Below are 25,778 nucleotides of genomic sequence, written 5' to 3' on the forward strand. Positions count from 1 at the left end.
TGACACATTTAAGTAGAGCTGAATTTTGAGGACAAGTAGAGCTCAAAAATCCCCTGCTCACATGTCTAGTTCAAGTCAAAATGGAATTGGCCAAGTGCCAAAATAAAGTTTTAAAATTTAATAAAAAAATATAATTTTTTGAAAGTAACGGGCAGCTGAAAATACAAGTGAATATGCCAAATATGGGAGATTATATGCTTGAATCTAAGTCTAGAATTTGACATGTGGCCAACCCTAGACTACTTTCTAAATGTCCATATGATCAAAACTAATTATCACTTCATTTTTCCATATTAGAAAACTTGGTGCCAATCTAGAGATATCCTCTAAAGCCTGCCATTCAAATTTTTTTCCCCTATAAAGCTTCTAAAACAGAAAAATTTTCTGTTATTATGTTAGATATATCTTAATTTATATACTACCAAAATTTCCTAGAATAACAATGTTACACTTAAATTATTCTTATAAAATCTTGCAATGATTAAATTTCCAAGTTTTCCCTCCTCTTAAAGTTTTCTTACCATCTTCATGCATTCTAATCCAAAAGTCTCAAAATTGGTTCATGGAGTGATAATTTAAATTGTTCCCATAGCCAACCATGTGGGAGGCTATCCTGACCTCAAAAAAAGGTATGGTTGAGGTTCTTTAAAAATAAGATATCTTCATAATTAAATTAATTTTCAGGACATCAACTTTCTGTTTGATTTGGTTTTGTATTAGAAAATTTCTAACATCCCAAATTTTGATAAGTTAGGAATGTCAGATGAAATAAGTAATCTATAACCTTTTAAAAGGGTCAGGTTTCTGTCCCTTTCATTGAAGGCGTTTTTTCTACTTTCCTCTTACCTTTTTAGGCCAGAAATACTTGTTGAACTCACAAATGCTAGTCCAATATGCCCTTGATGGAAAAAAAAATTATGGTTCACTTATTTAAATCAACCAAATATTACCATGTGGAGGACTCCTCTATTGAAATTGATTGTTTGGATTGGAAAAGTCCCCATTTGGATTAACTACGTGTAAAAAAAATCAGTTTTTAGACTCCATCTATATTGTATAGCCCACCACGATAGGGTTTCTAGCTACCCTTGCATTTTCAATGGTTGCTCCATGTCTATCAAAGTCGAGTACTTGACCAATTTTTGTGACATTATAACTCCACGTGGGAAAAACATATTGAAGTCCACAAAATTTTAGATTGAAATTGAGTTGCCTTATCAGAGCAATAGTTTCCTTCATTGCTTGAAGATCTACCATGTAACAAATTAGGTGATGTCCAAATTTGTGAGCAGGTAGGGATCACTGTCCCTACTTAAATGTCAAGTTTAGGTCCTATTGGATTTTACCACATGAAAAAATAAGGTTTTTTAATGTCCATTAGTGAAAATAGTTAAAAACAATTGAATGACTAAAAGTAGAAGAAAAAATGCGGATACAAGATGTATAACATTCAAATTGTCTTTGAAATTTGACAAGTGACCGACCCAAACTGTACACCATTATGCAATCATGGAATTACCACTTCACAGTTCCTCATGGCAAAAACTAGTTTGGTTATATATGACCCCTTGTATCCCACAAAGCAAATTGATTCAGACCAAGACCAATTTGGTTTTTCCTTTTGTTTTATAAGTACTTTAAATTTGTGTGAAGTGTTAAAAAATTGTTTGAGAAAGTAAGGGTGGCTGAATAACAACAATTCTCCAAAGATGGGGAAAAAAATTCTTCTTCCCCCCCCCCCCCTCTTTCTATTATCAGTTAACCACATCAATAATCCAAACAGAAAAAAGAGAGTTATGGATTCATTCCAGAAAAGAAAAATTAGCTAAAATAGGCCCAAACTGCTCCATGTTTTTATTTGTTGGGGTACTACAAAATTTCCCTCTATATAATTCAAACACCACCTCCCTCTCCATGCAACAGACCTAACTCATTCCGTTCTCTGTTTCGGTTCTATAATGACCCATCCCATTCTGTTGCTTGGACTTCTGATAATTAAATACTTTAGTGTAAGAAAAATGGTTTTTTCATTCATTCATTGCAATTTGGTTATTGCTTGTTCTGTTTTATCTTTCTTATTTGGTTGTTATTATTTTTTCCCATGAAATTGCAGGGTTCCCAAGCTGAAAATTCCTTCTCTCAGTACTGGGAAGAGCATATTAGTCTTCCACACCCTCCACACTGGTTAGCTGCAAAGGCTTCTCCTTTAAACCTCCATCAAGCTACAACATTTATGAAACTTATGGAAGAAAATGAATTGGCTTCCCACCTGTGTTTTTTTTGTAAGCAAGCTAATGTTGCTTGTTCTACAAATGCACTAGTGAAGAAAACAACAAACGATATAGCCCTGCCACCAATAGCTCAGTGGAATGCTGTCAAACTGAAATATGATGACCTTCCAAATGGAACACCCCTGTCAGTTGCTAGCCAAGGGGGGTTGCCATATTTTCGGGAGTCAATGGTGGAAGAGAGATGTTTCATGCCTATCCCTGATCTTAGGGACCCAATGTCTTATAAATCCTTCTTGCCGAGATCTCTAGCATCAAAAATCCCATTTTCCTTTGCCCGGAATGAGGAATTGAAGAAGATTTTTGGTGTGGTGGATGAATCAAACATGGATGAGTATATTAAAGACACCCTCGAGATATGTGAGAAAAGTCCCATTCGAGGTGAACAATGCACCTGTGCAACTTCCGCTGAGGATCTCATTGATTTCATTGTTGAGAAATTAGGGCATCATGTACGCATATGGAGTACTAAGAGCGTCGAAGGATCTTATGAAAATGTCACAATTGGAGCTGTGAAACTCGTATATGGAAACCTCTCCGAACCACCAGTCTTATGCCATAGTCTGCCATTTCCATTTCAAGTCTATTATTGTCATGTTCTTCAAAAAGTAAAAGTATATGCAGTTGATATACATGCTCAGAAGAAAGTGAATCATGTGATCATGGTATGCCACTATGACACATCAACTTGGAATCCAAACCATCTTGCTTTTAAGCTGCTGGGTTTTGGCCCAGGCCTAATTGAAGTCTGTCATTGGATAAACGAGAATGGAGTGGTTTGGACAAAGACTCTAGGTTGAACAGCATTTGTAGATTTGATTATCTTCCACTCTCTTGTTTGTGTTACCTGTTCCTAGTTATGCTATTTGAAGGATAAATAATGACCTATTTTTCAATATAATTTCGACCCTCAATTGTCCAGCATAACAGATGACAACGTGAAATCAATAGCAAATGTTTGTCCCACAAAGTTCTTAGACATGCTCATTTCATCAAGAAAGATCCCATATGAAAGTAGTTCTTTGAGATAATCCTTGGGGCCTAAATATCCAAAAAAAAGAAGAAAAAAAGATGGTCTTGCTAGAGGAATAATAGTGGAGATGGGTGAGTGGACAAAAGCTATTTGAGTCTAGACCTATTTGAGAAATATACCAGATGGTTTGTTCCATCAACCAGCAGCCTCCAGTGTTTTCTTTTCCCTCAAAAAAATATGATTGGGAAGCTGCAGATTTGACTCACCTCTTTGCAACCTTGAATTTATTATTGTGGTAAGTAGAAGAGCATATAGGAGGCTCTAGAGTTCAAAATTTCGGTTTTATTTTTCCTTCAGTTGTGTTTTAAGGTCCAGTATAGGTTTGTTTGAACTATTCCAACCAAAGTTCAATTCTTTGTTTGGAAGCACTGGACCAGGTCCTTATACCAACCCACCTAATTTCTCAGAGTCATTGCATGCCAAATACCTGCATCTTGTGTTCTTGCAATGCTGAATGATCCACCACTTGCAATTATCATTTGAACGAAAAATTAGTATTCTCTTCTTTGTTGGATATTGTTAAGGATGCTTTGATAAGACGGTTGCTTATGTCCTAGCTAGGGGCTTAGAGTGAGAAAGTTGCAGAGGCTGTCACTTACTGCTAATTTATGTGGCATTTCTCAGTTCTGAGGTTAATCTTTCTACTACCTCTTGCTAGAGGCTCTGAAGTTCACCAGGACATTCTTTTCTTGTCTTAGCTATTGGCTGCATAAACATATTTGATTCAACAAAAGAATTACTGGTTGCCCATTTATTGGTTTATGTTATACCTTGTATCAGGTTTAACCATAATTTACCATTCGTTGGTGCCAAGCTTTCCTAGTTAATGATTAGAATAATGGGAAGTAGTTTTCTGTCCGGGAGTGTGGCCTACGCCAGCACTCTTATGTGTCTATCTCTCTCCTCCTCAAAACAAGGGGGCAGAGTGTCTTTTCATATGAGGAGGAGAGAGATAGATTCATGGGAGTGCTGATGTAGGCCACACTCCCGGACAGAGAATTTTTTCCCATATATAATTTTTATACAGTATCTATGGGATTGGTTAACCCAGGTATTGAGCTGCTCTCCAAAGAGCCCAGCCGTTGGGCTGTGCCGTACACATCCCTATATGTGCACCGAGATGTGTGTGGTACAACCCAACCTTTGGATGTCCTCTAGGGACTCCATTCGCGCTGAGCTCCCTGGAGAAGAGCCGGATTTAACCGGCCCCTGCCCCTCGACGGCCCCACCTCCTACCGTGTGAAGGATGTGTGTCGCCCAAGTTGGCAAATTTCAAAATTAGTGAGTGTCGATGAATGATCTTCCTTTTCTGCAGCGTTTCAGGTTTTAGGAATGTATTTTGAGTTTAATTGGGACATCCAGCGCAATCCGTGTTCCAGGAGATACGGACATTGCCATTTTCCTATTTCTCAGGAAGTACGGACGTTCCAACGGACACGGACCCGCCACATTCCCATTTCTCAGGAAGTCAGGAGTTACGAGGCCAAGTCAGACACTCTCATATATCCTTCCTCAGAAATGCTCTCTCTGATAACCCATCTTGAGTAACGCTACTGGCCAGCAGAGGCCACGGTCCAAGTTCATTGAAGCTGAGCAGGGGAAGTTTTTGGTTCGGTGAAGAAAGTGTTCGAAGAAGTTAACATTTCTTTTTGGGGGTTTTAATGAAGTAGTTAACATTTGCAATCCAGAAACAGGGGATAATTTAAAGCTTCTTTCTCAAGGTGCACACCTCTCCCTCTCTCTCTCTCTTTCCAGAGAACCCATATGGGATTCCTGCTTTCCTTCCGTTACGTATCGAGGTTTTGTAATGTTGGTTAAGCTAGGTTTAAGGTTTAAGAAAAGGTTTGGGATCATCAATGCATGGCAGCTGTTTGACTATAGAAAAGAATGAAATTGTACAGAATTCCCATCAACATTAGGCTCGGATTGTTTCAACATAAAATATTTTTCTTTAATTTATTACTACTCCACATGGATTGTTTTTCCTTTTCCTCTTTTCTCATGTCCTGAGCTTATGTGAGAGGTTTACAGGTGTTGTGCCTGCCACCAACGGTTCATGACATCTGAACCGTTTCTCTCTCATGCAACTCTTCCCTTTTTTTCTCATCTTTCTTTCTCTATGAGTGAGGCAAAGTAACCCCTTTGTCACCTTGTTTCCTTTTTTCTTTTTTTGGGTTTCTCTTGGGCTTATCTACAAAACTGTTTCTTATTTTTCTGCAATTTGTCATTTTTATATTGAACATGACAAGGAAGCATATATGGGTACAATTGAGACCTGATTGAAGAAAAGAATCAGGTGATATGATGGGGTTGATATCCTCAATGAGCACCCTATTTTACAGGTTTCCCGATGCCAAAAGATACTACTGTATGACATTTTTGTATTGGAATGTGAACGACATCCCTCACATATTATATGAGAGTAAGTAAACTCATGACTGGCTAACCTTCAAGTAGTTAAGGAATAAGAAAGATGCCATTTATTTTTAAATAAAGGAGATATGTTTTCTGTTGTATATATTGGTGCTTTTGAAAGTTAAAAATAAAAAGGCTGGCTTCACATACCAAGCAGAATTGTAGGAACCCCCTTCCCTTAATAAAGTAGTATAGATATTTTTCATTTAGAAAAATAATAGTGTTTTCTTTATCCTATACAGCTTTCTATCGCTTTTAACACAATTTTCTGTCAAATAATTTTTGTTAAAATAAATAGAGTTTTATCATCTCAATTCTCATGTTGATCAAGATGTGTGCCTTTGAGTATCAGACTTGCGGTTATCAGGAGGCTTAACCATGGATGCAATTGCAAAAAACAGTTGCAAAGGTTTAGTTTAGTTGTTTAACTTCTTTCTTCTCTCTCCCTCCACTGAGCCTTGAACCGTTGACTTAAATGTTGCACACCCCCCATTTAAATCACCATTGAGGCCATAAGGAAGCTGGTTTACTTCCCTTTTTAAAAAAATCAAAACTAGAGAATTTCTCATGAAAGATGACTATCCTTTTTTTTCCTGTAGTTTCTAAAGAAGCTTTTACAAGTTGATTAGTTTAGTGCCTAAGAATTTAGACATACCAGCAAGAGGAAGATGCTGAGATGGTAGAGCCGTAGAGGCGCGTTCTGGTATTGCTGGAAGTAGTATACTACATACGGGGTTCGATGGAGGTTTGTTGCCTGAGCTGGTGGTGTCTGGTGTTGGAGGTAATGTCAATTCGGGTGGAGCTCAGCCTGTTCTGATGGCAGAAGGTTTAGCAAATGTGAATTTTTGTGGTGCTCAGCCTGCTCTGGTGGCTGTGGTTGTGCAATTATTGGCGCCCAGACTGGCCCTTCTTATTTTTAAAATCTGAATTTGAATTCAAATTTAATTTCAGTTGTAGGAAGGGATCATGGTGAATCTGTGCCGAATCAGAATGTTAGGAGTTTCCATAAAGTAATTAGGAGAGAAGATGGAGTTATTGGCAAGGGAAAGAAGGTAACAGCTTAGGATGGGAATCAGTTTACCATATTGGAAGGGATTGAGGAGGAAGCGATGGGAATGAATATGGACTTCATTGGGGAGATGATTCCTCAAAATCGTTTTTGGGGGGCTGCTGATGTGGAGGTTAGTCATGAAGTGAATAAAATGGAAACTAGGCTGGAAATAGGAGACAGAGTTGAGGGTCCGTCACTCTTGTTATCTATTGAGGGGGTTCAGCCATATGGAAAGCGAGATATTTGCACAAGTTTGGTGCGACTATTTCTAAAGAAGCGGGTGTTTTAGAGGGCTATAATGTTTTTACAGCAAAACAGAGTCATCGCATTAGGTTCTCCCAATACTATCTTCGATCAGCAGACTGGAAAACTTGATGTTTTGCTTCCTATAAGATCGTTCTTGGCCTATATTTTTTTTTGGGTGAATAAAGAATATAATAACTAAAGAAAAAGAAAAGGGCCCCCAAAGGGGAAATACAAGAGCCCACGGCTAGGAGAGCATTAGCTAACATGAGCTAGAAGAGAGAGAAACATTAGAGAGACCCTAGGAGACAACAATAAGCCTGTTCCTTGGGGTGTCCTTACAAAAAGAGGGAGGGGCAGACAGCAGCTTTGAGGAGATTTCAAAGGAAATGGAATCCCAAATCTATTGAAAGGTACGCGATTTGGAGGTCCATTTCCTAATATTCCTCTCCATCCAAATATGACTAAGACCAGCACAAAAAGCCATCTTTCCCACAGAATCACACAAAGAAGTTCCTCCATAGGTCATGCCAACCCAAATCCATTCTCTAGAGAAACTGAGAATCCTTCTTTGGGCAGGCCAGCATTTGGAGAGGATGCCTTTCCATATGGCCTTGGAGACAGGACAATCAAAGAACAGATGAGCCAAGTCTTCCGAGTTGCTCCAACAAAGGCAGCAAGAACTGGACACCTGGATGTGCCGCCTGCGAAGGAAGGCTTGCGTAGGAAGACATTTAGTGAAGACCCTCTAAGCAGTGAGGCAGTGCCTAGGGATGTGATGCCTGAACCACAGAAGCTTCCTCCAAATAGCCATCGGACCTTTCTGTCGGATAAGGTTCCAAGCTCCTTTAGAGGAGAATGTAGGAGAGCTATTTGCATTCCAAGAGACACTATCTCCCCTAGATGGCAACCTTCTGCTGATAGACTGAAGCTCACTCCAGATAAGAGCTAACTATAGAGAGGAGGTTGGGGGGGGAGCCCAATCATCAAGATTGGCCTATATTGTTAGCTTTGCCTAAGGCCCTTGAGGTGTCTTTTGGTGTTTTGCTTTTTTGGGCTGTTTTATGTCTTTTGGCATTGTATTATTTTTTCTTCTTTTTAATATAAATTTTTAATCATTCAAAAAAAAAGTTTGTTGGTTTTATTGTATTACATACCTGCTTGTTTTGTCATAATTGACTTTTGTTGCATTATTGATTGAGTCATTTTTATTTTCTAAATTAATATATGATTTGTGGTGGTTGTTACAAATCATTTAGACAATTTTGGGCCTAGAATCTATAGACTTCTGGTGGCTTATTCATCACTGTCCTACATCACGGCTTCCATTAATTTGATGTGATACAATAAACTTTAGGCTAGCCTTGTTGCAAGGGTTAACTGACAAATACACATGCAGTAGAGTTCTTATAGTCATTTTGCATAATCTGTGTGATAATTTAGTAGCGTTGAAGCATAACTAGCGCCTGAAGATTGTCGTTATTGTATATTGACCATATGAAATTGATTGAAACGAGTCACTTAACTCAGTGAATTACTCAACTAGTGATTGATTTATAGATAAAATCATGGTGAGCGGGTTAGTTGCAGTATTATTTAACTAGCACCTCAAAAATGTTACCATATAACAAATGAAATTGTATTAATCATATGAAAATGAGTCACTTAGTGTATGAATCAATCCAGTTATTAATTAGTAGATAAAATCAGGTTGAATGTGCTTAGTTGCAATGTTGTGTCGCTAAGATTCTTCCCTCCCCCCCTCAAATTTGATGATCTTCAAGGTGCCATGGTTTGACAAGGTTTTTGGCAGAAAGTGTGTTTGATGTCAACATTTGATAGATCTATGCACTTGTTCATATGTTGTTGATGTTGTTTCTGTGGTTACCTCGAATAGAGCTGATTGGAGGGCAAGGATCCATGTAGCCGACCCCATTTAGTTGGGATAAGGCTGAGTAGTTGTTAATATTTTGGAAGTTTAGTTTTTTAGTTTATTTTTATATAGAAAGCTGATGCAATTCATCTCTTGGTGTCTTTATGAGATAAAGTTCAGTGGCTTTCCTTGCATTTTTCTCTAATATGTTAATTCTAAAAAAAGTATTGATTTATTTCACGTCGTAATATTAAGTTCCCATTCTCTCTATTGATGTTGTTAATTGAATATGGACTAAATCATGTATAACTATAGCTTCTTCCATTCTTGATTTTTCTATAAAAAAATTACCAATCCTCTTGCTCTTTATATTTTCAAACAATTTTTGTTCTGTTTATTTATAACAGGTTCAACTACATCTAAGGGTGATATGATGACTCCAGTGTTAGTCCAAGTCTTTCTGGAACCAATAAGGCGGAATTGTTGGTATTTAAATACTAGAATTTCCACAACATATTCGTATATGGGCCAACATCAATTCAAAATGCGGTAAAGCTTATGGGATTTGTATTGGACCTACCTGAACTAAGCCCCTAAATGACAAACAGAAGGAAAGAAAGTTGGTAAACATGGATGCTTTTAAAGATTCAAATAACGATATGGATATCTGGATATTCTTTTCACATTCTTCTGCATCCATTTTACTACATGGATTTCCTGTTTCTTCACACCTAATTTTGTTATTAGTTCTATCCATTTCTTGGGTTTACAAGAGATCCATGATGCCTACCCATGAAAATTCAAAACCAATGGTGAAGAATACATATCTCTTACACTATTGGTCAACCCTTGTATCTTGCATTGGCCTGTCTTTTTGTAATCTTGTTTTATGCATTTTAAACTACCTCTTTGGGTATAAACATGGTTGGTCTGATATAAAACTTCTTGTCGAATTGGATTTTGCATTCAGAACACTCACTTGGTTTGTGATCTTTGCTTACTTGCACATCCAGTTCTCTCATTCAAGTGAGCGTAGGTTCCCAATTGTACTACAAATTTGGTGGGCTTTTTACCTCTTAATGTCTTGTTCATATCTTATTATACATCTTGGTTTGTATCAGAAACATTCATCCTTACCATTCCTACTATGGGTCTCTGATGTTGTATCCATTATTGCTGGTTCATTCTTGTGTTATGCTGGGCTGTTTGGTAAGGCGTGAGAAAATGAAGATTCCCATCTTTTGGAGCCTCTTATGAAAATTAGTTCCCATCAAAACACTGGTGACGGCGGACATGAATCAAGTGTTGGAGGAGAGAGTATAACTGGTTATGCAAGTGCTCACCTACTTAGTATTTTTACTTTCTCTTGGATGGGTCCTTTGCTTGCACTTGGGTATAAAAAAACACTGGACCTTGAAGATGTTCCTCAACTTTCCATGTGTGATAGTGCTAATGTGGTCTTTGCTCATTTTAGAAATAAACTTGAATCTAATGGTAATGACGGGCATAATGGTGCTCAAGTAAGCACAATCAAGCTGGTGAAGGCATTGGTTCTCTCAACATGGAGAGAAATTCTATGGACAGCTCTATTCTTCATTGTATCCACATTATCTTCTTATGTTGGACCATACCTTATTGATGCTTTTGTTCAATATCTCAATAGTCCTCACCAACTAAAATATAAAGGCTATGTATTAGTCTTTATTTTCTTTCTTTCCAAGCTTATAAGGTGCTTCTCAGAGAGGCACTTGTTCTTTGAATTGCGAAAGATGGGAAATAGGGTCCGTGCTGCCCTGTTTGCAATTATTTATAAGAAAAACCTTAGGCTTTCAAGTCAATCAAAGCAAGGCCACACTAGTGGGGAGAACATTAATTTGTTGAGTGTTGATGTTGAGAGGATTGGCCTTTTCAGTTGGTACTTGCACGATGTATGGGTGGTGCCTCTTCAAGTTGTTCTAGCATTAATGATCTTGTACAAGAGCCTTGGACTCGCTTCACTTGTAGCTTTTGTTGCCACAATGATGTTGATGTTAGCAAATGTTCCACTAGGAAAACTACAGGAGAAATTTCAAGGGAAATTGATGTATTCAAAGGATCGAAGGATGAAGGTGACATCTGAGGCTCTAAGGAATATGAGGATTCTCAAGCTCCAGGGTTGGGAGATGAAGTTCTTAGCTAAGATAATTGAGCTCAGGAACTTTGAAACAATATGGTTAAAAAAGTTACTTTATACATCAGTTCTGACTGGCATTGTCTTCTTGTCTACTCCCATGTTTGTGTCCATGGTTACTTTTGGGTTTTGTGTGTTTATGGGAATTCGGTTAGAGTCAGGTAAGATTCTATCTGCAATTGCTACATTTGAGATATTACAAGCACCCATTTATAATCTCCCAGACCTAATCTCCATGGTAGTGCAGACTAAAGTTTCCCTCAATAGGATAGCCTCATTCCTTTGTCTCGATGATCTTAATCCAAATATAGTATTGAAGCTTTCAAAAGATAGCTCCAAGGTTGCAGTTGAGATAGTCAAAGGAAATTTCTCTTGGGATCTTCTTTCCCCTAATCTCACATTAAAAGATATTAATTTCCAAGTGTATCATGGTATGCAAGTCGCTGTTTGTGGTTCTATTGGGTCAGGAAAATCAAGTCTACTTTCATGCATATTGGGGGAAGTACCGATGGTATCTGGGGCTATTAAGTTGAGTGGGACGAAGGCCTATGTTGCACAATCACCTTGGATACAAAGTGGCAAGATAGTAGACAACATATTATTTGGTAAGGAAATGGATGAGGAAAGGTACAATATAATCCTTGAAGCATGTTCATTGAAGAAAGACCTAGAATTATGTGCCTTTGGGGACCAGACGATCATAGGGGATAGGGGGATCAATCTGAGTGGTGGGCAGAAGCAAAGAATTCAGATTGCACGCGCTTTGTACCATGATGCTGATATTTATCTGCTTGATGATCCTTTTAGTGCTGTGGATGTTCATACAGGAACTCATTTATATAAGGTAACTACGCTTTGCCCTCTACTTCTAAAGCTTTTATTGATGAAATTGACTTGAATCTATACATCTCATTGCTTACATCAGAATTTTGTTCATCAGAAATTGAGTTTGATCTAAAAAATGATATAAGAAGAATGCAATCATGGATGCCTAAACAAACAAGACATACAATTATACAAACACATGATATTGAGAGATGCATGTACTTCCATAAAATCTATGAAACGTTGATATTACTTATTGTTATGAAAAATAAAATAAATTATTATGTATAACTATTTGACTCTTTTAAGTAATCATAATTTCTATTTGAGTATCTAAATGTGAACATCTGTACTTTTGTGACAGGAGTGTTTGTTGGGAATTTTAAATTCAAAAACAGTAATTTATGTCACCCACCAAGTAGAGTTTTTACCTTCTGCTGATCTTATCTTGGTGAGAATATGACATTTTCTTTGTTGACTTCAAGTCCCTCAACTTGGTTTGAGAGTGATTATTTGTCTTTTTCTCGTTTGGCAGGTTATGAGAGATGGAAGGATTACTCAAGCAGGAAAATATGAAGAACTTCTTAGTTCAGGAACTGACTTCATGGAGTTAGTAGGTGCACATAGAAATGCTTTAGTAGAACTTAATTCTGGCAAACGTGGGGCGTCTTTGAATAATTTAATTAATGGTGAGGATAATGGTAATATGTTGTGTAACGAGATGTCTATTCAAGATGATGAAGAAAGGGAATTTGAAAACTACAAAGAAGAAAAATTGAATAGGCTAGAAGGGCAACTTGTCCAAGAAGAAAAGAGAGAAAAAGGTGGAGTTACTCTTTCATTCTATTGGAAGTATGTTACTACTATATATAAAGGGGCTTTTGTACCATTTATATTGCTGGCACAAATCCTTTTTCAACTTTTTCTAATAGTCGGTAATTACTGGATGGTATTGGCTACTCCTATTTCAGAGGATGTAGAACCTCATGTTAGAGGATCTACTCTCATCTTCGTTTATGCTGTTTTGACCTTTGGAAGCTCTCTTTGTGTACTTATAAGGTCTATGTTCATTGTTACTGCTGGATACAAGACAGCCACTCTACTCTTCAACAAAATGCATTTATGCATTTTTCGTGCTCCCATGTCATTTTTTGATTCTACTCCAAGTGGAAGGATTCTACATCGGGTTAGTAAATATGCTTAATTACTCTTGGGATCCAAGTGATCTTGTTTGATCACCATAAAGTTAATATAATTTTAAATTTTAAATAAACTTTATTTTTTTTTAATATAGGCATCTATAGATCAAAGTGCAATTGATACCACTATTCCACATCAATTTGAAGAAGTTCTTATCTCAATCATAGGATTCCTTGGAACTATTGCAGTAATGTCACAAGTAGCATGGCAAATGTTAATAGTGTTTATTCCGATGACTGTGGCATGCATCTGGTACCAGGTAATTCTACAACCACTTCTACTTCTCATAATTTAAAATTTTTGAAATCAATCTCAGTTATATTTTCCCCATGGTTAATAGGCCATAATACAAATTGGTTCAAACTTTGTTTGAACAGTGAATTCTGAATTTGATTAGTACACACCAAAATTCATTTAGTGTTGGATGTATATATGATTGGGTGTGAAAGTGGCTATTTAAACTGCAATATTCTTGAATTTATGAGGAATATATGCAAGAACTCCATTTTCTCTATCAAATATTTTCATATAAATTTCTCTTGCCAAAATAGTTGGAGAAGAAATACCCGAACAAGGCCAATGTTTCCAAAATGGAAAGTGCACTTGGTTGCGCTTTTGATGTGTAAAATATTTTAGATATTTATAGATAAAAATATAATATGGTCTATTAGTTCTGTTGGTAGCTTTATTGGTTGGAGCTCATATTAAAAACAATATAATAATTAACAAAAGTCAACACATAATAAATTATTAAATAATTCATTTACTATCTTAATAATAAATCAATTAATAAGTCAGATTTTCTTATTGACACCCTCTAAGGTGTCAAATTATTTGTAACCTTATTTTTTGCCCCTTTATTTTAATACACTTTTTCAATTAGGATTAATCCTATCATTTCACATATTTAACTCAAAAGTGTTCGAGAAATTGACAACTTTTTCACTTTCAAATAATTTTGAAATCCTTCTTCACCTCTGGCTTAAAGAATTTTTGGGAATAAGACAAGGAGAAATAAAAAGAAGGTTATATGTTTTAAATACATCTGTATAGAGGTGGCATTTAGACAATCCCGAAATTTAAAAAAAAAAAAAAAAAGGGCGTACCCACTGAACAAGGCTCTTGCCACTGTAATCTTACCCTCGAAATATGAAAAAATTAGTAGGTAATTTTAAAATGATAATTTGCTAAACAATTTTAAATTAATAAAGTTATAAAATAATAAATAACTCTTAATAATTAAATATTAAGGATTGAATTAAAATGTTCATTGCAAAGTCTAATCGTTGTGGTCCAATGTTTTCGAGTCATGTGGTAGGCTGCTTTAGTCAAACCGACCATTAGACATTTGTTCCCCATTTAGGTTAATCATGTATCAAGTTTTGAACCCAATATCCATCATATGGCCCAACATATTCAGACATCTACCCCAGTATTTTCAAAGGTTTATTTAAAGTAGCAAAAATTGAATTCTCAACAATCAAGGTTCAAATTGGATTGACGGATAGGTGGCGATTTGAACAACCTACATCGACAAAATTGAACTTCAATTTAACTATCATGTGGTAGATATTTTGGCAATTAAGAGAAGCTATCTAGATGTACCACCTAGGAAATGTTGCCTTATTATTAATTAGTTGATAGTTTTAAATTGGAAAATCTTATGCTTCCTTCCTTTCCATCTTTTCTTCACATCTCTCTTTCTTTTCACTATGTTGACTACCCTTTATAATAAGCATGCAAAAGCATTGCACTTAGCCTAAGTGAAGTACTTAGACTACACAAATATCGGATATAGTTATGATCAAGTTCAACACATTTTATTTCTAAGAATTGTGGGATAGAAAATTTGGGATGTAGTCAACATATAAGTATTGTATACAATTCAATCAACACCTAATAAAAGCAAGGGCCAATGTTTTCCGTCTGAGAGTGTACACTATGCCCTCAGACAACTGTGTTTATCTCTCCTACCCCCCCTCTTTGTAATGACCTCCCTGCCCCCCCTAATTATATCAAAAGGGGATGTTAGTGGGTGTTTCTTGCTGGCGTAGCATACACTTCTGGACTGGAAACACTCATTCAAAATAAATAGTTGCCATTCAAAAGAGAACAATGAAGTAACTAAAATATAGAATGAAGTATTTTCCTACAACTTCATAGATGATGATGGTGTCACTATAAACCATCTAAATTTAAGCAACTTACATTAAGAAATCTTTTGTAGAAACAATTCTATATCATTTGCTCACTAACTATACATTCACGACATTTTTTTTTACATTGTACCTAATTTATTTTTTATAAATCGTGTCTTGTAGCAATACTACATATCTACAGCACGAGAACTATCACGGCTAACCGGAGTATGTCAGGCTCCAATTATACAACATTTTTCTGAATCTAGTTTAGGTTCAACCACAATCAGATGCTTTGATCAAGAAGAGAGGTTTATAGGCACAAATCTCAAGTTGGTGGATGAGTATTTCCGTCCCAAATTTCATCTTTCGGGTGCAATGGAATGGTTATGCTTCCGCATGGATATGTTGGCATCCATCACATATGCCGCCGCTTTAGTTTTCTTGATCTCAATGCTGGAAGGAGTCCTCAGTCCTGGTAAAAAAATTGAACTTGAGATTTTATAAAATCATTCTTTAGGCTCACACGAAAGCATAATTTTGAATTTGTTTTGTTTTATTTTTTTTCTTGAAGGTGTTGTGGGTTTAGCAGTCACATATGGGCTTGGTTTCAGTTTGCATGGGGTTGTATGGGATCTTAGCAGCCTTGAGAATAAAATCATATCTGTTGAAAGAATACTGCAATACACCTGCATCCCTAGTGAACCCCCTCTATTGGTAGAAGAAAATAGGCCAGGTCATGAATGGCCATCGCAAGGGAAAGTTGATATTTTTGATTTGCAGGTAGTCCCCAATCTAGATTCCTCGAGTCTTTATCTCCGTTATATTTTCAAGTTTTTTTAGAATAGAAGCTTTGAAGCCTAATGTTGTTGGATAGTTTTTCCCTTTCTTATGGAATTCTGCCAAGCTTCATGATTTGGTTATTTATAATGTATGTAGATCAAGTATGCCCCACACCTTCCTCTTGTACTGCGAGGTCTCACATGCACTTTCTTTGGAGGGATGAAGATTGGCATTGTTGGGCGAACAGGATGTGGTAAATCAACTCTTGTACGGCTCTCTTCCGCATGCTTGAACCCACAGCCGGTCAAATTTGGATAGATGATATCAACATCTCAAGAATCGGCCTTCACGACTTACGATCAAGATTGAGCATCATTCCACAAGACCCAACAATGTTTGAGGGGACTCTAAGAAACAATCTTGACCCGCTTGAAGATTACACTGATGAACAGATATGGGAGGTGGGATTTTTTTTTTTTTTTTGAACCCTATAGGTTGGACATATCTTCTCCTTACTGATGATAATTTGCACACAAACTCAAACACATTGCAATTGACTGGTTGGGTCATGCATCTCTGTCAACTCATTTCTTGTGGTCTTTTCTGTTTATTTTTCACTCAATTTTTGAAATCCTTCCCTATAAGATATTGAAATCATGTCATTTGATGCATTGGATCATGGTTTTGGCCTAGTTTGGCATAAGAGATTCTCTTAGTTGAACATGAAAAGTGCATTATTTTTTGCTTTACATTTTCACTTGGCACCCAAAGCTTGTTTATTTTTATCTTTTTCTGAGCTCATCTTTAATGGTCAATTTTGTGTCATTTTGAATAATCAAGTAAGGTGTACATTGAAATGGATGTTTTGTTGTTATAGGCTTTAGATAGATGCCAGCTTGGAGATGAAGTTAGAAAGAAGGAAGGGAAGCTTGATTCTATAGGTTGGTTCCTTCTCATATCACTATACACCAAAGTTGCGCAACATCAATTTATCCATGCACAAGTGCACAAAACATCCAAAATTCTTAATATGATTTATCTAACTTCTAGTGCACAACCCAATCTCCCAGCCCCTCAACCTCTTTTTGTACAAAGTAGGGGAAGAAAAATAAATGAAAAAAAAAAATCCTGAATAGTTAACTCATTTTACATGGTGGTTATCACAGTGACTGAGAATGGAGACAATTGGAGCATGGGTCAAAGGCAACTAGCATGTTTAGGGCGAGTATTGCTCAAGAGGAGTAAAGTGTTAGTACTCGATGAAGCTACCGCATCAGTGGATATTGCGACTGACTATCTAATTCAGCAAACTCTTAGGCAACACTTCTCAAGGTCTACTGTCATCACAATTGCACATAGGATAACATCAATTCTTGATGTCGATATGGTCCTCCTTCTTGATAATGGTTAGTAGCTAGTTATTATTAGTATACCAAAATCAAATGGGTTTAGTTGAGTTAGGTACTACGTCTTCTCATTCTTTTCTGGTGTTTGCCTAATCAAATTGACATATTTCCTTTTCTTAAACAGGCCTTGTATTGGAATGTGATTCCCCATCCAAATTATTAGAGAACTAGTCTTCATCATTTGCAAAGCTCGTTAAGGAGTATACTCAAAGATGTAGTTCCTAGTTTTTGAAAAGCTAAATAAGTGAGTTTTGAATGTTCAGATGTAAGCAGGTTGTATTAGATTGAGGTACATTGCTATTTTGAGTATAACAAAAATTTGTTGGAAGAAGGCGGTGGAATAGATATTGAGGCTGTCTGTAATCATTTGGATTGTCATTGCCATTCAGATGATGTGAGGTTAGAAAAGGAGATAGGGGGAATATTTTTCTTCATGCATGTCTATAAATGTTGGAAGAAGTTTTAGTAGTCAAGCGGTATTTTATACCACCACAAATATCTGCCCAGGCACATTGGATAGAGCTGAAATTTTGTGGACAAGATGTGGTTCCTAGTTTTTGAAAAGCTAAATAAGTGAGTTTTGAATGTTCAGATATAAGCAGGTTGTATTAGACTGAGGTACATTGCTATTTTGAGTATAACAAAAATTTGTTGGAAGAAAGCGGTGGAATAGATATTGAGGCTGTCTGTAATCATTTGGATTGTCATTGCCATTCAGTTGATGTGAGTTTAGAAAAGAAGATAGGGGGAATATTTTCAGTAGAAAAATATTTTTCTTCATGCATGTCTATAAATGTTGGAAGAAGTTTTAGTAGTCAAGCGGTATTTTATACCACCACAAATATCTGCCCAGGCACATTGGATAGAGCTGAAATTTTGTGGACAAGTAGAGCCCAAGGTCTCCTTCTTGTTGAGTTTTATCAAAAATGGAATTAGCTAAGTGACAAAAATAAAGCTTTGAAATCGGTCAATAAATGCAATTTTTTTAGAAAAGACGGGCAATTGAAAATATAAATGAATATGGGAGTGTATATACTTGAATTTGGGTATAAAGTTTGACATGTGTGGCCAACGTTATACCATTACATAAATATCCATATGGTTGAAATTACAACCTCATCCTTTCATGTTTGCCATAAAGCTTCTAAAGCAGAAAATTTGTCTATTGCTACATTACACATCTTAATTTTTCTATTGCCAAAATTTCCTTGAATAATAGCTGAGTTCTCTTTTCTATACCTGAATTGTTCTTACCAATTATTCTTTCTATGATTAAATTTCTCTTCTCGAGGTTTTCCTTCCATGGTCATGCATTTTGATCCAAAAGTCTTAAAATTGATTCCTAGAGCAGCAATTTGAATGGTTCCTATTGCCAACCATATTTGAGGTTATTCTAACCTTAAAAAAATGTATGGCTAAGGTTTTTTCATGAAAAAGATATCTTCTTAGTTAAATATCACTTCAGAACATCAACTTTTTTTTATAGATGTGTTTTTGTTTCAGAAAAATTTCAACAGCCCAATTTTTTATCAGTTAGGAATGTTAAAGGAATAAAATGACCTCTAACCTTTTAAAAGGAAAGGGTTGAGGCCCTTTTGTTGAACATGCTTTTCTTGAGTAATTTTTTCTTCTATTCATTTGATATTACCTTTTTGGGCAGGAATTTCTTGTTGAGTTCACAGCTTTGGATTGTGTATGTCATATGTTATTGTTTTAGTAGGTGTAATTGTAAAATTGAATTTAATACTTTGTTTTTTGTTTTTTTTGTGCTTAAGATCAGTAATATTTATGAGTAAATTACATGTACCTCCCCTGTAGTTTGGTCCAATTACAAGAAACCCCTCCCCCGTGTTTTGAACAATTACATCCGCACCCCTGAAGGCTAACGGTGTTAGTGAGGTGTTAATTTTGAAATGTAAAAGACAGCCCCCACCCCTGCTGTTGGTCCCACTTCCCATCCCTGCCCCCACCCCCTGTTGCAGGTTCCACCATTATTAAACTCCAACTGCAACCCCTTTCTTCTTCTTCATTCTTCCATCATTATTATACTCCAACTCCACCAGCCCAGTTTTCTTTCCTTTGTATTTTGTTTGTCTATCTAAATACTGATATAAGCTTCCCCTTCATTAAAAGCAATCTTAGACAGTGTACAAGACACTGGGTTTGGTATGCCCTGTGCTGATGGGCTTCTCATCAATGACCCGTGGTTGGAATGGATACACATTCAACATTGATCAAGGTAATCATAAATCATGTTTTTCTGCAACTCAAGCTACTACTCGCTGAAATTCCAAGCTGTTTTAGCTGTATAATCTCACTATTCTATATATTGGGCAGGTAAGACATACAGGTTCAGGATTTCAAATTTGGGTCTTACAACATCCATCAACTTCAGAATTCAGGGACACAAGTTGAAGCTGATAGAGGTTGAAGGGTCTCACAAACTTCAGAACACCTACTCTTCCCTTGATATCCATCTGGGCCAGTCTTACTGTCTTGGTTACTGCTGATCAGCCTGCACAGGATTACTACATTGTTGTTTCTTCACGTTTCACCAGCCCAGTTCTCACTACTACAGCCATTCTCCATTACAGTAACTCAGCTAAAGGAGTTTCTGGTCCTCCTCCTGGTGGCCCAACAATTCAGATCAATTGGTCTCTCAATCAGGCCAGATCTATCCGGTAGTCACCCATATTCCATTCAATCAATCAAGCTCTACTTCTGCTAATTTTGCTGTTCATAATTTGATTCTCTGCATCTGTTGAAACAGATGGAATCTGACTGCAAGTGGTCTAAGACCCAATCCTCAAAAGATCTTACCACTCTGGATTGGTAAACACCACCCATACAATCAAGCTTGCCAATAATGCCAACATTGTCAATGGCAAGCAAAGGTATGCTGTAAACGGTGTCTCCTTCGTTCCTGCAGACACACCATTGAAACTAGCAGATTACTACAAGATCCCTGGCGTCTTCACGCTTGGAAGCATTCCAGACAAATATCCTGGTGATGGCAGATGCAACCTTAAGACTTCTATCGTAGCTGCAGATTTCAGGGCTTATGTTGAGATTGTGTTTGAGGATTGGATGGACACTGTACAGTCGTGGCACATTGATGGTTATTCCTTCTTTGTCGTCGGGTAAAGTTTATAGGCCATAACGCTCAAGAAAGAGACCCAAGTCCTAGTAACCCCGCTAAGTGGTGATTCAACATTGATTCTACATCTTGGAACCAAGCCAATTTTGGAGCAGCTTTGTGATAATGGAACCAACCAGACAAAAAGATTCATTCTTTCCTTCTTGTGGTTCATTTCGACTTCTGAAACCGTGGAGTTTTTTCTGGATGAGCAGGATGGGTCAAGGCCAATGGTCGCCTGCGAGCAGACAAAGTTACAATTTGAGAAACACAGTTGGTTGTTCAACTCCTCAGGTATTGAATAGAACGTTGGGAACCCACCCAAGATTAGATGAACCAGACAATTTTAACCTATCAAACAGTGACGAATTTTGTGCTTGAGATGTTGATAAATTGGGTTCTTTTATTGGGAATGCAGATGTACCAGAATTGATTGACGGCAATATACATGGCTTTGGACAATGTGGGAATGTGGAATATAAGATTGGAGAATTGGGATCGACAATACCTGGTCAGCAGTCTTAACTGGTTCTTTAGAGAACCCGTTCATGTGCTCCATCATCGGACCCATTTCAGTGGGTGAACAGTACTATCACCGGATTGCAGAGTGGAGCTCCTCACACATCGTTGGTTTGCTGGAGAAGAAAGAGGTGAGATGGAAGATGAGTTTGGAACGATTGAAGGTTGAGGAGATGAGTTTGGGTTTTGTAAAATAAAGGTACAAGGATAAAACTACATTAATGAAGGGTAATATGGCCATTTATGAATGTTTTACTTCAACTGACCTTTTCAATTTAACGGATTGCAACTGGGGGTTGCTTGTAATTGAACTAAACTACAGGGAGGTACATGTAATTTACTCTATATATAAATGAAAAAAGAAATTATAATTAGGTTGTTATCTATATCTTCCTCAAGTAGAGATGCCTTGGGGAAGGGTGAGTCCATTAGCCGATCTGACCCTACATGTATGATGAGGGTTACCTATCACAGAAATTCATACAAAAACAAGTGCAAGTCCAATGAGCTTACAACCTATTGCTCTTAATGAAAAGAAAAATTGTATGGTTTGCTAGTCCATTCTACTTATCTACCTAATATCTACCATGTGGAAGGCCACTCTATTGAGGGTGGGCATTGGTGCAATGGTAAAGGTTGCTCTATTGTGATCAAGTGGTCGTGGGTTTGAGTCTGGAAACAGTTTTTTTATGAAAGCGGGGGTAAGACTGTGTACATTATGATTCTCCTCAAAACCCGCAATGATAGGAGCCTTGTGCATTGGGTATGCCCTTTTTTTAAAGATCACTCTAGTGAAATTGATTGGTTGAAGGGGTAGGTGCCACTTCGAATTTTAGCCACATAAAAAAAAATCAAAATTTTGAGTTCCATCTCTAGTCTAAGGCCCACCATGATATGGTTTCGGACTTGGCTCCTGTCCTGTAGTGGCAGGAGCTGGAGCGTCCAGCCCAGCAAAACCATCCAAAAACAGGGGGTGGAATGGTCATTTCACATGTGGGGCCCAGGTGGGACCCACTTGTAAAATGACCACGCGACCCCTGTTTTTGCTGTGGTTTTGCTGGGCTGGACGCTCCAGCTTCCGCCACTGCAGGACAGGAGCCTTTTTCTATGGTTTTTACCTTTGCATTTTCAATTATTGCCGTGAGTCTGTCAATGTTTGAGTGGTCAACCAATTTTTGTGACATGTGGAGATGGAAGTTCATGAAAATTAAGTTGAAAGTTGTAACTGAGTTGTCTTATTAGAGCAATAGTTTCCTCAACTCAAATACCTATTGCATTTGACCACGTGGCAAAATAAGACTTTAAGTTTCCATTAGACGAACCACTAATGAATAATGATTAAATTCCTGAAGTTTTTCTTTGACTAGGATGATTAAGCTTTACATGAAGGCCTAGCAGTATAAGTAAAGAAGATAGAAAGCCGGATTTATTAGAATGAGTCATTTGGTATTTAAAATTTTGAGGGCTGAAGCGAAGTTGGAAGTTTGCTTTAGCAGAAGTCATAAAAGAGAAGTTTCTAACCTATTTTTTTTAGGGGAAACTGGGAAATTACATTATACGATTAGCCTGTTTTAGGGACAAATCTAACTCATTCCCACAAAGGCACAAATCCAATTCATTTCGTTCTCTGTTTTAGTTCCACCATAATGCATCCCATTCTGTTGCTTGGCCTTATGATAGTAATGCTTTTCCATTATTCGTTCATTTCAACTTTGTTATTGTTGGCTCATGTTTTTTTCTTGTTTATTTATTTATTTTTCTTATGAAATTGCAAGGTTTTTAATCTGAAAATGCCTTCCTATGGTAGTAAGAAGAGCTAATTTGTGTTCCCCACCCTCCACATTGTTTAGGTACAAAGGCTAACTCAGTAAAATGATGATAACTTATTGAATATAGATTAGTTTAAGGTGATTCAAAAGCCAAAAGTTTGAGGACTGATGGATCTACAACTTTGTTGACAAATTGTCCTTAAAAAAAAAACAGTGTAGGATCTCCGAAAATTTTCTTGAAATAGAAGCATATGCACTTGACAAATTCTGAAATTGCAAAAAGATGGATAGAAATATGGCTGAAATGCAACTCTTCTAGGATGATTGTAGCTCCTACAAAGTCTTGCAACTATTCTAAGATACAAATAAAGTAGAAAATTCTGACTTTTCTAAAAACTTCTTCAGGGTTTTAGGGATAACTCTTTTAGGTCCAAAAGAAACTCACAATTGGAGAATCACTTACAATTTGATTGATCAAAATTCACTAATTTATTACTTTGCTACCGAATTTGGTGGTCTTTTATAGGCATTACAAGGCTTGTAAAAAAGAGAACTATACCCTTAATATCTAAGGGCTGAACTTACATGCAAATTTTCCAAAAAACGAATACTCTAAAAAATGCAATAATGAGAGTAATTTTCAAGATATAAGGTACTGCCCCAATGTGCCTTGATGCAAACTCCAATGTAACTTTGGGTTTTGGGTGCCATTCTTATAATTTCTCGTATCTTATAAGTATTTTAATTTTAATGTTATTTATTTATTCTATATTTGCATGATTTGACAAAATATTTGTTTGGGGAAAGTTTTCATATACGACTGTGTAAGCCGTGTATGTGAGAGGGCCTCTCACAAAGAGTTGAAAAAATCATAAATCCCCACCCATTAATTAATGCCTTGAAACTCCCACCCACTCACATACACGATTGTGTATGAAACCTTTCCCCTATTTGTTTTACATGGAAATTTAGAATGTTTTCCTTATTTTTGGTATTTCTAGGATCTTTACATATGCATTATGAGAATCTTTAAAAATGCGCAATAGAATCTGTGAGAACGGTGCTATCTCCCCTATGGGAAGAAATAAGGGTATCAATCGGTACGATACATTGTACATTCACCTTATGCCGATACCATATCAAATACCGAATCAATACAAATATCTCATATTGATACCATATTACATCTATTCGATATAGGTATTTGATACAATATCGGTACAATATGATTTATTTTCTACCATTTATTCGGTATGATTCGATATGGTATAAATGGTCCAATATTGATATCGGTACACGGTATGTGGTATGAGTTCACACCCTTTAGAGGAAGATCCTCTTATCTTTTTTGGGGGAGGGAAGGATTTAGAGCCGCCATCTAGATCTATAACGGGTTCCAATTAAAATTGGTCAAACCAAAGGCCAGGTACGGATCAAATTGCAAACCATAGAAAGTGTTAGGCATCACGGTCTACTCAGTTAAATCAGTTTTCCTGTTTGATTGATCAAAATAAAAGACGAAATAAAGTAAACTGAGAAACCGATCCAATTCATATGGAAATCACCTTAACCCGATCTGCATCCCGATTCCGAATATAATGAATATAATAATCTTGAGCCCAACACGCTACCATCTTTGCTTTTGATTGGTTGCACTCCCTAATAGAGGAAAACCTTGGAACCACCCATGGCCGTAGAGTCAAGAGTCAAGAGTGGGGGGTTTGGGTTTATATGCCATTTTAATACCTACCTCGCGTATGTTCAACCAGATCAAGAGATCTGACTTTATAAATTATTTCTTATAAAAAAACAAGGAAGTAGTTTTCTGTACGGGAGTGTGGCCTAAGCTAGCACTCTCATGTGTCTATCTCTCTCCTCCTTAAAACAAATGGACAGAGGTGTCTTTTCATTGGGGAGGAGAGAGAGACTCATGGGAGTGTTGGCTTAGGCCACACTCCGGAACAGAGATCTTTTTTTCAAAAAGAAAAAACTTGATAAATTCTTTTCTTTTTGGACTCTCGTATCAAGGAAAGAAATAGACCTGACATCATAATTTCTTCTTTTTTGGATCCTATAATATCAAAATAATCAAGGAAAGAGGAACATATGCACGTCAGTTATAATCAAGATGTAAGACACATCCATTGTACAGCGTAGGCGTAGCTCAAGAGCCAGATTCTTGTCATTTTGCTTTCCTACGCAACTTGTTACATGGTAGATCAAATGGGGGGAAAATCCTCTACAATGCTCTATTCTTGCGGTACACTGCAGTGCGGGTGTGAGAGCTCAACACGTGAAAGATGTGACATCCAACGGTGTCAAACTCGAGAAGAAAGAAAAAAAAAACTACATTGCATTGAACTTGTAACCATTGAATGAAGCTTCTTCCACGGGTCAAGTTCTCAAATCTGTACTGCAATGTACCGTAAGATACTTGCACTGTAGAGGATTTTAATCTTTAAATGGGGTCCAAATTTACTAGATAGAACGATCCTACGGTTTTTATTCACATCTCAAAATTTCAATCAAAATGGAATTAGTCACATGACGACTAAATAATACATTATTTTAAAAAACATTGATAATTTGAAACCTTCGAAGAAAAAAAAAGACAAAATGTTATTGTAACGTAGGAATGACACTTTCTAGAACCTCAAAAGGCGTCAAATCAACGTGGAACTAGTCATATAACAAACTAAAGCTTCAAATAGTGATTAGTAATATAAAACTTTTCAACAAAAATTAAAAGCAGAATTTATTATCATAGGGGTGTGTTACTCTTGTGAATCTCACAAGACATCAATTCTATCACAATAGACAGGTGACGAGTTTATTTTTACCGTTAGATTAGATTAGCAAAGTGTACAAAATTTCCAAGGTTAATTTTGTCAAATACATCACGGTTTGTATAGGCATGCATCCCATGCAT

The 25,778-nt window shown here is 36.8% G+C and overlaps 2 protein-coding genes, 1 long non-coding RNA gene and 1 pseudogene across 8 annotated transcripts in view; 3 read left to right on the forward strand and 1 right to left on the reverse strand.

Annotated features, from left to right (window-relative positions):
• The window catches only part of LOC122654578 (ABC transporter C family member 3-like), a 74,711-nt gene that overhangs the window by 19,139 nt on the left and 29,794 nt on the right, over positions 1 to 25,778 (forward strand). The window contains exons 4-7 of one of the 6 annotated variants that reach the window (XM_043848724.1): positions 13,193 to 13,357; positions 15,420 to 15,714; positions 15,811 to 16,019; positions 20,443 to 20,448. The exons of 2 other annotated variants lie outside the window; for them this stretch is intronic. In XM_043848724.1, the coding sequence (XP_043704659.1) occupies positions 13,193 to 13,357; positions 15,420 to 15,714; positions 15,811 to 16,019; positions 20,443 to 20,448 (675 nt within the window). Of the gene's footprint in view, positions 1 to 13,192; positions 13,358 to 15,419; positions 15,715 to 15,810; positions 16,020 to 16,212; positions 16,291 to 16,896; positions 16,961 to 17,185; positions 17,426 to 20,442; positions 20,449 to 25,778 lie in introns of those variants that run through there. 3 more of the 6 variants (XM_043848729.1, XM_043848730.1, XM_043848725.1) reach the window with 3 other exon arrangements.
• LOC122654594 lies at positions 67 to 18,540 on the reverse strand. Its single transcript, XR_006331935.1, has 2 exons — positions 18,462 to 18,540; positions 67 to 204 (listed from the first exon to the last, which is right to left on the reverse strand). It is a non-coding gene; the product is annotated as an uncharacterized LOC122654594 (long non-coding RNA).
• Positions 1,926 to 3,117, forward strand: LOC122654589 (polygalacturonase non-catalytic subunit AroGP2-like). Its single transcript, XM_043848752.1, has 2 exons — positions 1,926 to 2,009; positions 2,114 to 3,117. The coding sequence occupies exons 1-2, from the start codon at positions 1,959 to 1,961 to the stop codon at positions 3,086 to 3,088; spliced, it is 1,026 nt and encodes a 341-aa protein (XP_043704687.1). The 5' UTR covers positions 1,926 to 1,958; the 3' UTR covers positions 3,089 to 3,117.
• On the forward strand, positions 9,489 to 11,634 carry LOC122654582 (annotated as a pseudogene).

Source organism: Telopea speciosissima, chromosome 3 (assembly GCF_018873765.1).
Source record: "Telopea speciosissima isolate NSW1024214 ecotype Mountain lineage chromosome 3, Tspe_v1, whole genome shotgun sequence".
Taxonomy (NCBI): Eukaryota; Viridiplantae; Streptophyta; class Magnoliopsida; order Proteales; family Proteaceae; genus Telopea; species Telopea speciosissima.